This window comes from Lepidochelys olivacea (genome assembly GCF_965140295.1).
Source record: "Lepidochelys olivacea isolate rLepOli2 genome assembly, chromosome: 9".
Classification (NCBI taxonomy): Eukaryota; Metazoa; Chordata; order Testudines; family Cheloniidae; genus Lepidochelys; species Lepidochelys olivacea.
Window position 1 is genome coordinate 63,324,889 of NC_140419.1, and position 13,390 is coordinate 63,338,278.

Here is a 13,390-nt window from a genome sequence, read left to right on the forward strand (position 1 = left end):
TAATTCCGTTTCAAAGACACAATTTAACATTGAAAACCGGCATATGGCTATCGCTCAGAAAAGCACTCTATTTCAACCAGGTGACCATGAATTATATCTCACTCTCCTGAGGATAACACAGAGAGATAAAGAACGGATGTTGTTTGAATGCCAGCAAACATACACTGCAATGCTTTGTTCTACAATGATTCCCGAGTACGTGTTACTGGCCTGGAGTGGTAAAGTGTCCTACCATGAAGGACGCAATAAGGCTGCGCTCCCCAGAAACCTTTTGCAAAGGCTTTAGGACTACATCTAGGAGAACCGCGAATGCCAGGGCAAAGTAATCCTTTCACATGCTTGCTTTTAAACCATGTATAGTATTTGAAAAGGTACACTCACCAGAGGTCCCTTCTCTGCCTGCTGGGTCCAGGAGGCAGCCTTGGGTGGGTTCGGGGGGTACTGGCTCCAGGTCCAGGGTGAGAAACAGTTCCTGGCTGTCGGGAAAACCGGTTTCTCCGCTTGCTTGCTGTGAGCTATCTACAACCTCATCATCATCATCATCTTCTTCGTCCCCAAAACCTGCTTCTGTATTGCCTCCATCTCCATTGAAGGAGTCAAACAACACGGCTCGGGTAGTGGTGGCTGAACCCCCTAAAATGGCATGCAGCTCATCATAGAAGTGGCATGTTTGGGGCTCTGACCCAGAGCGGCCGTTCGCCTCTCTGGTTTTCTGGTAGGCTTGTCTCAGCTCCTTCAGTTTCATGCGGCACTGCTTCGGGTCCCTGTTATGGCCTGTGTCCTTCATGCCCTGGGAGATTTTGACAAAGGTTTTGGCATTTCGAAAACTGGAACAGAGTTCTGATAGCACGGATTCCTCTCCCCAAACAGCGATCAGATCCCATACCTCCCGTTCGGTCCATACTGGAGCTCTTTTGCGATTCTGGGACTCCATCATGGTCACCTGTGCTGATGAGCTCTGCATGGTCACCTGCAGCTTGCCACGCTGGCCAAACAGGAAATGAGATGCAAAAGTTCGCGGTTCTTTTCCTGTCTACCTGGCCAGTGCATCTGAGTTGAGAGTGCTGTCCAGAGTGGTCATAATGGAGCACTCTGGGATAGCTCCCGGAGGCCAATACCATCGAATTGTGTCCACAGTACCCCAAATTCGAGCCGGCAACGTCGATTTAAGCGCTAATCCACTTGTCAGGGGTGGAGTAAGGAAATCGATTTTAAGAGCCCTTTAAGTCGAAATAAAGGGCTTCATTGTGTGGACAGGTGCAGGTTTACATCGATTTAACGCTGCTAAATTCGACCTAAAGTCCTAGTGTAGACCAGGGCTTAGTCTCAGGAGGCGTGTGTGTGGGGGGTACTTGGAGCTCTGGTGGGCAGCGGGTCAGAAGGGGTGGGTTTGGGCAGGGCCTAGGGTGATCAGATGTCCTGATTTTATAGGGACAGTCCTGATATTTGGGGCTTTTTAAAATATGGGCTTCTATTACCCCCCCACCCCACCCCTGTCTGGATTTTTCACACTTCTATCTGGTCACCCTAGCGGGGCCTCAGGCAGAAGGGGAGGCTAACCTCCCTAAAGGGGGGGTGTCATGCCATGCGCTGCCCATGTCTATCCAATTGTATGGTGTTCTACCAGGGGACATAGCTCAATACATTCTAACATAACTAGATGAGAAAGGGTGTGCTGTGCCCTCTACTGATAAAGCAGCAGTTTAGTAACAGGCAGAAAGATATTTGTCTCTGATCCCTGGGTCCTCTCTCTTCCATCCTTTGTTCCCGCAATGGCCACTCTGCTCAGCCCCTTGTACTCTCACTGGCCAGAACTGACTTACTTCCAACTTGGAGTAGCCCTCCCGGTCACCAGTTGCTAGGGTACCCAATCTCCAGGCACAGGGTCCCAGCTGCTAGGTTAGGTCAAATCTGATCCTCTGCAACAACAAACACGCTCTCCTACCACCACATTAACAATGCAGCACACAGTAGTCTTGCAAACCATTAAGAAAATCCCCCTGCTTTGTCACATCTCTCACCCCTTCGCATCTGAACTGAGCAGGGTCACTTCAGGTGGAAGTTCAGGTGCCCCTTTCCATAACAGCGCATCAGCTATAACATTTGAACTCCCATTAACACAAACCGTCTCCATATCATAATCCTGGAGGATTGGACACCATCTCAGCAGCTTGGCATTAGCCATGTCAGAGGAGAGTGGCCTGCATACACAGTAACACACCACTGATATCGATACAGCTGCAGCTTTTTAAGAGCCCACACCATGGCCAGACATACTTTCTCTATGACTGCATAGTTCTGCTCCTGGGGAAGCAGTTTCTTGCTTAGCTCCATGATAAAGTGATGATAAAAGTGCAGAATAAAAGACAATTGTGTGTGTGTCAAAGTTTGTGTAGTATTCTCCTTGCATTGTAGACACACACGGACAATTTTGCTCACCATGTGATGGGGATTACCTGCCCCACATTTAGGACCACAGCCTGCAATGACCTCTATGTGGCTGCAGCATTATTGTGCCTCGATGTCAATAGGTGCAGGGATCTGTCCATAGCAGTGGCTAGGACACACCTGAGAAGTGGCAGATCCCTGTCAAGTAGAGAGGTGACAAACTCGGGGTCCCCTACATCCTGCACGGGTACCAGGGACCTGCAGGTGTAGTATTAATTCCAAGATCTGGGCCTAAATCAGGCAGACAAGGGGTTCCTTGCAGGTGCATTGGGATTCTCAAGCCTGCCTGAGAGGATTTTCCCCTGTGCTGCAGTCACTTCACACGGGTATTACTGGTGCAAAGTGGCCCCCTGGGGCCCCCATTAGTGAATCCCCCTACCTGGCACAGAGTTGGCACTGCATCTACCTGTCAGATGCTCTGGGTCATGCAACCTTCTAGGGCAGTCCGAAGGAGGGTAAGGGAGGATGGAGGTAGCAAGAGCCATGGCTTGGCTGGTCCAGTTCCCCAGTACCTTGCCACTGCCACAAGTCCCCGAGAAGCTGTAGCAGCAGGGCAGGTAAATGAATGCAGCTCAGGAGCTAAGTCAAGTCCCAGCAATGCCTTAATAGGAGAGGTGCAAGCTACCGCCCCTGTCTCTGCAGAAGCCCTAGTGCTTCTGCAGGGAACAATTCCACATGTGTGTACACGTGATGATTCTGGAGCCCCCCCCACATGCAGAACAACCTACCCTGCCCCCATCTTCAACAGCGTGATTTGCAAAGCTAATCCAAAGTCTTTTTAAAAACAGATTGAATCCTACATCTGCGTCTGCCAAGGAGTCTAGACCAGCAGTGGGGCATGCCTAGTGCAGCACTGGCAGACTCCAGTTTGCTGGAACATAGGGCCTGACTAAGGCAAGTCCAGGGAATAGCCTCTAAGTGGGGCTGGGGCGTTGGGTAGCAAAGAACTGCTGTATTGGGCCTCGTCTCATCTTCCAGGGGTGGCAGCAAGGCCCACACCTTTGGGAACAGCAGGCATGACAATGGCAATCCCTTCTCTCGCCTGTACTTACCCTTGAGCAACTGCTCTACAAACTGAATTCTCCCATATGAACATTTGTTTCACAGCTTTTTGAACTCGTGTGGACACATGCTGCTGCATTGTTTCCCACCGGAAGCAGCAGGCTCGGGGGGAGGAGGGGGGTGCTTTTTACTCTCAAGAACGCTCGCTATCGCTCTGAATATGCCATTAGCTGAGAGAATCTGCAGCACTGCATTAAACTAGTCCCTTCTGGGTATTTTAAGCTGCTACTCAAGTCATACCCAGGCAGGTGCAAATTTTGGCCAAGGAACCAAATAAAGGAGCTGCTGTGAGGAGACTATAAACATGATAGAAATCCTAACGAGAGGTACTCATATTGGTACAGTATATTGGTGGGCTGTATGATGATTCTACACTTATAGTGACCACAAAGTAGCTAGAACAAGTACAGTGATGTAGGGCTACTAGTTTGAACAATGGTCGTGTGTTTAACTGGATCATTTGTTGATACAGTTTCTTAATCACATCCAAAATCTGGTAGACTAATTTCTTGAGATTTTTGTCTTTTTGGTTGAGTAAAAACACATTTAAAAATAAAATATAGGGCTCTGTCATATTTTGGGTGGGATTGTGGGCATGCCATTTACACTGGGTTCCTGGAGCATAAACTTGCTCCGTACATGACAGTATAAAGGTACACCTCTCCTCATCTCTAAATCCGCACCAACCAGTAAGGTGACTACGAAAAAGAATCAGTTCAGTGCTCAAGCAATACGTCAGAGCTTTCACTGGTGGGGGGAAGAGGGAAGGAAAACTCTCCCCCCCCCCGCTTTATTAACGTGCCACTGGTTTTCATTTTTTTATTTGACAAAAATGAGAATGTTGAAAAACTCATGATGGTTCATGATGCAGTTTTCATTCTTTGGCCCATCATTTTTTGCAACAATTTTGTTTTTTGATGTGAACATTTTTTAGCCAACTGGCTCTTTTAGTAAAGAGCTCCTTTGGCCCAAGAGGAAGCAATCACATCCAGAACCAGGCTGTTGGCCTTTAAGGGCACACATGATCAGTTTGCTAGGCTGTACAGGCAGGAATGAGTGTATGAGGTTTTTGAGCTGGGCAAGGGCTGCAGTGTTGAGCTACTTTACTGGCTGTGCTAATTGTACAGGTGCTATTATGCTACTTATCAGGGGGTAGCCGTGTTAGTCTGTATCCGCAAAAACAATGAGGAGTCTGGCGGCACCTTAAAGACTAACAGATTTATTTGGGCATAAGTTTTCGTGGGTAAAAAAACCCACTTCTTCAGATGCATGGAGTGAAAATTACAGATACAGGCATACATATACTGGCACATGAAGAGAAGGGCGTTACCTTGCAAGTGGAGAACCAGTGCTGACAGGGTCAGTCGGGGTGGATGCGGTCCACTCCCAAAAATTGATGAGGAGGTGTCAATACCAAGAGAGGGAAAATTGCTTTTGTAGTGAGCCAGCCACTCCCAGTCCCTATTCAAGCCCAAATTAATGGTGTTAAATCTGCAAACGAATTGTAGCTCTGCAGTTTCTCTTTGAAGTCTGTTTTTGTTGTTGGCTACTTTTAAATCTGTTCTAGAATGTCCAGGGAAGTTGAAGTGTTCTCCTACTGGCTTTTGTATGTTACCATTCCTGACGTCTGATTTATGTCCATTTATTCTTTTGTGTAGAGACTGTCCGGTTTGGCCAATGTACATGGCAGAGGGGCATTGCTGGCACATGATGGCATAGATCACATTAGTAGATGTGCAGGTGAATAGCCCCTGATGGGGTGGCTGGTGTGGTTGGGTCCTGTGATGGTGTGGCTAGAGTAACTATGGGGACAGAGCTGGCAACGGGGTTTGTTACAGGGATTGGTTCCTGGGTTAGTGTTTCTGTGGTGTGGTGTGTAGTTGCTGGTGAGTATTTGCTAGACATTGTGTTGACCTTGATTGGCTGGGAAAACAACCAGCAGCTGTGGCAGAACTTTCTAGCCTTTACGGTCACCGTCCTTATCTGTTACCTAAGTATAGAAATTAGGGGTGGGGGCGGAGGGGGACATTGGTTGAGCCAACGATTGTGTTTGAATTATGAAGCAGTGGGTGAAGTCAGGAAGAGCACTGCCTTTTCTTTCGCCTGTGGACATGGGTGGCAGGTGAACCCCTGCCTTCGGGCAGGCTAGCTCGCTGGCTCCAATCCTTCTGCCTGAGGCACCACCTGCTGGCCCTGGCCCTTCTGCCCAAGGCCGCTGGCCCAACCCCCGGCCCGGCCTGAGCCAGCTTCAAGGGCGAGTGAGGGCGGGGCCTAGATACAGAACATGGGCCTGGGTTAGGGGAGGCTTAAACCTCCCTGGCCTTTGATACCCGCTGCCCCGCATGTGGAACTTGCTGCCACCAGCATCCCTGCCTTGTCACCTCAGATCTAGCCACTGAAATATGCCTACTTCTTAAGACTGTTCAGAAGCTGAAACGGCTGCATAATGAGGCGGCAGACTCAGGCTCCAATTCAGCAAACCATAGTCTTACGTGCCTTGCTGAAATCTATATAGACTGTTGTACCAGGGATTCCATAGGTGCTGGTTGGCTTCTGCATAGAATTTATAGTGCTGGCTTTGACACCAAAGTCCGAAATGGCCTTGAACCTGCTGACATGAGAGCCCGTCGCTCTCCCAGTGTAGCCTTGCCACAGATGCGGCCACTCAGAGCTGCTTCAGCTGGCTTTTCCTCTGTTAATGGAGAGAGACAGGCAAGCAGTGCATGTTCATAGAATCATAGAATATCAGGATTGGAAGGGACCTCAGGAGGTCATCTAGTCCAACCCCCTCCTCAAAGCAGGACCGATGCCCAATTAAATCATCCCAGCCAGGGCTTTGTCAAGCCTGACCTTAAAAACTTCTAAGGAAGGAGATTCCACCACCTCCCTAGGTAACGCATTCCAGTGTTTCACCACTCTCCTAGTGAAAAAGTTTTTCCTAATATCCAACCTAAATCTCCCCCACCGCAACTTGAGACCATTACTCCTTGTTCTGTCATCTGCTACCACTGAGAACAGTCTAGAGCCATCCTCTTTGGAACCCCCTTTCACGTAGTTGAAACCAGCTATCAAATCCCCCCTCATTCTTCTCTTCCGTAGACTAAACATCCCCAGTTCCCTCAGCCTCTCCTCATAACTCATGTGTTCCAGTCCCCTAATCATTTTTGTTGCCCTCTGCTGGACTCTTTCCAATTTTTCCACATCCTTCTTGAAGTGTGGGGCCCAAAACTGGACACAGTACTCCAGATGAGGCCTCACCAGTGTTGAATAGAGGGGAACAATCACGTCCCTCAATCTGCTGGCAATGCCCCTACTTATACATCCCAAAATGCCATTGGCCTTCTTGGCAACAACGGCACACTGTTGACTCAGATCCAGCTTTTCGTTCACTGTAACCCCTAGGTCCTTTTCTGCAGAACTGCTGCTGAGCCATTCGGTCCCTAGTCTGTAGCGGTGCATGGGATTCTTCTGTCCTAAGTGCAGGACTCTGCATTTGTCCTTGTTGAACTTCATCATATTTCTTTTGGCCCAATACTCCAATTTGTCTAGGTCCCTCTGTATCCTATCCCTACCCTCCAGCGTATTTACCTCTCCTTCCAGTTTAGTGTCATCTGTAAACTTGCTGAGGGTGCAATCCACACCATCCTCCAGATCGTTTATGAAGATATTGAACAAAACCAGCCCCAGGACCGACCCTTGGGGCACTCCACTTGATACCAGCTGCCAACTAGACATGGAGCCATTGATCACTACCCGTTGAGCCCGACGATCTAGCCAACTTTCTATCCACCTTTCATCCAGCCCATAACTCTTTAATTTGCTGGCAAGAATACTGTGGGAGACCGTATCAAAAGCTTTGCTAAAGTCAATGACTAACACTGCTTTCCCCTCATCCACAGAGCCAGTTATCTCATCATAGAAGGCAATTAGATTAGTCAGGCATGACTTGCCCTTGGTGAATCCATGTTGACTGTTCCTGATCACTTTCCTCTCCTCTAAGTGCTTCAGAATTGATTCCTTGAGGACCTGCTCCATGATTTTTCCAGGGACTGAGGTGAGGCTGACTGGCCTGTAGTTCCCAGGATCCTCCTTCTTCCCTTTTTTAAAGATGTTCCATCAGGCCACTTGAACTCACACTTTTTGGAACTCACACTCTTGCTTCCAGACTAATGTGTTCTGCAGCATACTGGAAGGTGTAGCTATTTGTTTGAGCTTTTGAGACCGGATGGTGAGCTGGGATGCATGGGATTAATTTATTACTTGATGACTCCTGGTTTATTGAGGCTGGCTGGATGCTCATAGTGTGCTTTATAATGGGGTGGCCAAACTTACTGATCCTCCGAGCCGCATATGACAAACTTCAGAAGTTGGAGAGCAGATGCGTCCCACGGGGCTGAAGCCCCAAGGCCTCCCCTTCCCACTGCCAGAGGCGGTGTGTGGGGGGAGGCATGTGGTGTCATGTGCCTCCCCATATTTTCTCCAGGGTTTGCTGGACCAAGTCAGTCTCATGGTGACACCAGGCCCTCTCTCTGCTCGGCAGCTGCTGGAGCCGGCAAGCTGGGACCTGCAGCCGTGGGGAGAGGCAGCAGCAAACAGCTGGGAGCTGCAGGGAGAGCTAAAGCAGCGGCCCCTCCCTGCAGCTCCCACCTGTTTGCTGCTGTCTCACCATGTGGAACTAACACCTGGGAGCTGCAGGAAAAGGCCCCTGAGGGTGAAAGGGGGCATTCTGGGGGAGAGGAGGGAGACAAATCTTTAAATTGGTCCCACCCCCCTCAGCCAGCACCATCGTCTCTGCAAAGCCCCTAGCCCCACTACAGGGCAGAAGCCCTGAGTTCTCCGCTCCCAGTCTGGTAGGCGAGAATGGGAGAAGTCTGGGGGGCTCTGTGAGCTGCACTTTAACTGTAAAAAAGCTGCATGTAGCTCACGAGCTACAGTTTGGCCACCCATGCTTTAAGATTATAAGTTCTCAGACTTATATTCTCTCTCTAAATATATTTTCTATTTGCATAATACACGGGCACTTAAAGTTATTAAAAATCTATCTCCATGCTACAATGGGAAACAGAGCTTGTAACACTGAGGCTGAAAATCATAGCATAGGGAAAAAGGGATTGGGCTGTGTGTGTTTTGGCCAGGTTATGTTTACAAAGTGTGGTTGCTAGAGAAACTTGAATCTACATGAGTCCTTAACCCTGGCAGCCCAGTTTCCTTGAAAGCCGTGTGAGCGAAGCTCACCTCTGTGCAGAGTGCCAGGTTAAGTGCACTTAAGAACATTTTGAAACCAAGGCTGGCCCTGGACTGAAGTGAAATATGTTTTTTCTTAATGCCTTAGCAGAATTAACAGCTTTGTTTGGAAAGAACTGCTTCTGGCCTCCCAGGGTCAAAAGGAGTGCTGCAAACAGGAACCTGCAAGAAGAGGGTTCCAGGAAGTTCCTGACAACTGGGGGAATAGTCCATCACCTGGTGATGCCGCAAGAACCACCTCAAATCCCTTCATTATGGCATATAGTGGCCTCCTTCCAGCTACTCAGTTGCCTGTCACAGTCCCCTGCATAGGCTTTCCATGCCTATGGAGTGTGGTGGTGGGGAATTTGGCTCTATGTATTGGAGAAGGATATAACAAATTTACATTTAAACCCAGTCTAATGCTTCATCTGCTGGAGAACATGTGTTGCAGAACCTGCAGGAGGAGACCAATGTGTAGTTCTTCTGTTCCTACTCATATGGGGTCCAGAAGACTTGTGCTCCAGTGTCACAGCGGGTCTGTTGTGTAAGGTGTTGGGATATTGTGAGCCCTTCCCCAACCTCCTTCTGAAAGCAGCTTTTCAGTCTGCATACTGCACAGCCCTAGGAACCTATTCTCTGAGAAATCAAAACATTCCCAGACTTTGTAAATCTCTGTTGGGTGTGTTTGCACCTTGAGGTGGCCAACAGCTGCTCTCCAACTGCAATAAACATTCTGTGTCTGTTTGAAAAAACAAAACTTAGGGAAAACTTTTCCCAGTTTGATCTGTGAGTGGTTCAAGCAGCCCCAACTTTCACTGTCGAAGCCAAAGGCAAGAAGTTTCTCTCCCACCTGGACCTCCCTTGTTTTAATGGGCTGGAAAAAGCACTCATAGAATATATTTTCCAGCTATGAATGGAATATGGCCTAAGGAGGAGTGAAGGCTGCTAGTAGGGGTAAAATCTTAAACTATATCTGATGAATGAGACTCTGTAATACACATACAAGAGTCTCATTCATCAGATCTAATTCAAGAATTTCACCCCTACACTGGCAGCCTTCACTCCTCCTTGTTCCATGTGCCATTCGTGGCTTGAAAATACAACCCCAAAATTAACATGATGTGATTCCTGTTGCAGACTGTTCATGTCTCGATAGAATAAAAAACCTAAACACTGGGGCGAGGCTGAAATGTAAACATTAAAGACCAGCCTCTATTGCACCAGTCCTGTTGCTGTTGCTGTGATGTCAATGGCAAAAGTCCCTGGGTCATTTGTAGAGAGCTCAGCCTTTAAAAAGCTCACAAAAAATCCACACAGCATTAGTTGTTTTTAATAAATGCAATTACAAGAAAATGTAGATGTACTTTTCTTCCTTTCCAAAGAGCAAAATGTTAAGCCCTGATTCTGATCTCCCCAACATTACACCAGTGCAGCTCTGGTAACTTTGGAGTTACTCCTTATTCACACCAAAGAAAGAACAGACACAGGCCATTGCTGTGTTCGCAAAGAAAATAAAAATATTTAAATTTTAATACTTGTGGTACAATAGCTCTGCTTGGGACTTAATATTGTCACAATAATGCATAAAGCAAACACATGAAAACTTGCAGCTATGGTGTTACAGCATTTGCTCACACAAGATGCTAAATGTACCCAAGTCACTTAAAAATACAAAGTAACCATTGTCCAGTTTTACTTATAGGTGGGAACAATGTGGTACTCACCACTTCTATACTTTAGCTTTGACAATGTGATTTCTATGTAAATAAATTAGTTTTTTCAAATCTATGTAGACTTTTTTTTTAACGAATATTCAAATAAAATGTCATGCTAACACTGCGTATCATTGTAATTTGTACATACTGTGAATGAAAACCCAATCAAAAAATCAGACTACAGACAGCTAGCTTTATCCCCCACTCTCCCCACCCACCACCACATCAGTGTCAATGGAATGTCCTTTCTTTTTCATTTTTAGGAGGAAAAACAAAGTCAGGTTGGGGTCATGTACAATACAGTCATGTACAGCAGTGGTTCTCAAACTATGGGCGCTGCTTGTTCAGGGAAAGCCCCTGGCGGGCCAGACCGGTTTGTTTACCTGCCGCGTCCGCAGGTTCGGCCGATCGCAGCTCCCACTGGCCGCGGTTCACCGCTCCAGGCCAATGGGGGATGCAAGAAGTGGCGGCCAGCACATCCCTCAGCCCATGCTGCTTCCCGCAGCCCCCATTGGCCTGCAGCGGCGAACCACGGCCAGTGGGAGCTGCGATCGGCCAAACCTGCGGACGCGGCAGGTAAACAAACCGGCCCGGCCTGCGAGGGGCTTTCCCTGAACCAGCAGCAGCCCTAGTTTGAGCAGCACTGCTGTATAGTACTGTGCGAACTAGTTGTCTGTGGCGTTCCAAATACTAATCCATGGTGCCCTCCTGTGGTGCCTGAGAAAATGATATCAACGTTTAAGGAGTTTCCCACCTGGAGTGGCACTACTTTAATCAGAGAAAGGGGATGGGCAGTAGTGATTGGCAGGCAGGGGGTGGGGTCCAGAGGCGTGGCTGGAGAAGTCAGAGCAAGCCAGAAACCTTTTTGCTGGTGACAAGGGCAAAGAAGAAAGAAAAGTGCGTGGCTGGAAGTCGCAGCAGCTCTGAAGGGCTTGAGAAAAGACTGAGCTAACTTTCCAAAGGAATGTCCTACCAAAATGGGGCAGTCACGCTTAGATGACAAAGGTGGGGCTCCAGAGCTAAACCATAAGCCTCTGCTGCTTAAATGAAAAGGCAAAGAGCCAAATTTGTAAAGGCATTTCGGTACCTAAAGATGCCGATAGTGGGATTTTTCAATCTGTAGGCACCTGATTACCATGAAAAATCTGTCCCTAAATCCTTTAGTGGGAAATAGTAACAAACTCAAACCTGTGGGGAACCAGCCAGTAGAGGGCGCTCATAATCCACACTCTCCTATCGTGGGTTACAGTAATACCCAAAAAACATTGTGTAAGGCAGAGGTCCCCAAACTGCGGGGTGCAGTCCCCTAGGGGGTGTGGAGGAACATTCGGGGCGGCGGGCAGCAGTGCCGAGGCCAGCCCCCACAGGGGGTGGGGCGGGAACGCCATCCAACCCCAGCTCTGCTCCGACCCCATCCCCTGCCGCAGCCCTGGCTCCCAGCCCAACGTCCGACCCCATCCCCTGCCACGGCCCTGGCTCCCAGTCCTGTGTCCAGACCCAACCCCGGCCTTGGCCCCCAACTGCAGCCCCAGATCCAACCCCAGTGGCGGCCCCCTTACCCCTGTTCGCCTCCCACCCCTGGGAGAAGCTGTGGCCCCGCTCCTGACCCTGGCTCCTGGGGGGGGAAGGGCCTGCAACCTAAAGGGGTTGCAACCCTGAAAATTCGGGGCCTACTGGTGTGGGAAGTGAGATCCACAAAGAGATTAAGGCTGAGCAGCACACTGCCCAACTTTTAGCTACCTAGAAAAATCACCGCAACACACTGTGCTCGACACAGCCTTGGTAGATGCCTTGGCTCTTGACACACTGCATGGGCAGAGACTGGAGCCCAGGAATGCGCGCCACACAAGCCAGCATTCTAGGTGTGGAGTCTCATTGCTCTATTGTACTCAATAACTACAGATACAACAAAAGACAGAGGATGACAAGGAATAGCCAGCATGGCTAAACCAACCTCATTTCCTTCTTTGACAGGCAGGGTGGGGGCTGGGGGAGCAGTAGACATGTTATATCTTATTTTTTAATAAGGCAAATTAAGGAAAGGTGGTTTAGATGAAATTATGGTCAGGTGGGTGCAAAACTGGTTGAAAGACCACACTCAGAAAGTAGTTTCGGTCAGGCTCTGCCTCCCAAGAGTCAGTCATCGTGGATGAGGCTCAGGTCGAAGCTGGATGTCAGGTATGGACTGGGCCCAAGGGAGGGCTGTGGAACTGAGATCTCTGGACAGGCCGGGGTGAGAACAAGGATCACAGTCCGTGGATATGCAAAAACCTTACCGTGGCTGAATCATAGAATATCAGGGTTGGATGGGACCTCAGGAGGTCATCTAGTCCAACCCCCTGCTCAAAGCAGGACCAATCCCCAATTTTTAACCCAGATCCCTAAATGGCCCCCTCAAGGATTGAACTCACAACCCTGGGTTTAGCAGGCCAATAGCTCAAACCACTGAGCTATCCCTCCCCCTAAGTCCAGGTGCAGGCCACAGCTGGGGAGCTGCTTAAGCTAGCTAATGGGTAATGCTGACAATGTGTCCTGCGCCTTGCCCCTCTCTTGAAGGTAGGCCCTCCCTGCAACCGAAATTTAGGGACTTAGCTCTGCTTTTTGAAGCATGAATGGGAACCAGCTACCTGCAGTCACACAGTTCAGGCACCAGCTCCTAAGGAGTGGGTAGTGCTGTCTACCTGTATCAGTGGTTAGAGCACTCAGCTGCAATGTGGGAGACTCGGGTTCACTTCCCTCTGCTAGGGGAAACAATGATTTGAACAGGGGTGTGAAACCTCTCAGGAGAGTGCTCTAATCACTGAGTTACAAGCCATGCAGATGTGAGGCTCCCTCTACCTTTCCTGTTGAAGTTGTTCCAGGTTGGAGAAATAATGCCAATGATTGGAGCAGGGGGACTCCTACCTTCCCCATGGGTGCCCAAACTCCTGGACTACAGC

General features: G+C 48.9%; 1 protein-coding gene across 1 annotated transcript in view; it reads left to right on the plus strand.

Annotated features, from left to right (window-relative positions):
- Window positions 1–10,794, plus strand: part of LOC311526228 (hepatic and glial cell adhesion molecule-like) — a 42,879-nt gene extending 32,085 nt beyond the window's left edge. The window contains exon 7 of the mRNA XM_084639056.1: window positions 8,846–10,794. Within this exon, the coding sequence (XP_084495182.1) occupies window positions 8,846–9,066 (221 nt within the window). The 3' untranslated portion in view covers window positions 9,067–10,794. The remainder of the gene's footprint in view (window positions 1–8,845) is intronic.
- Window positions 10,795–13,390: the final 2,596 nt, after the last annotated feature.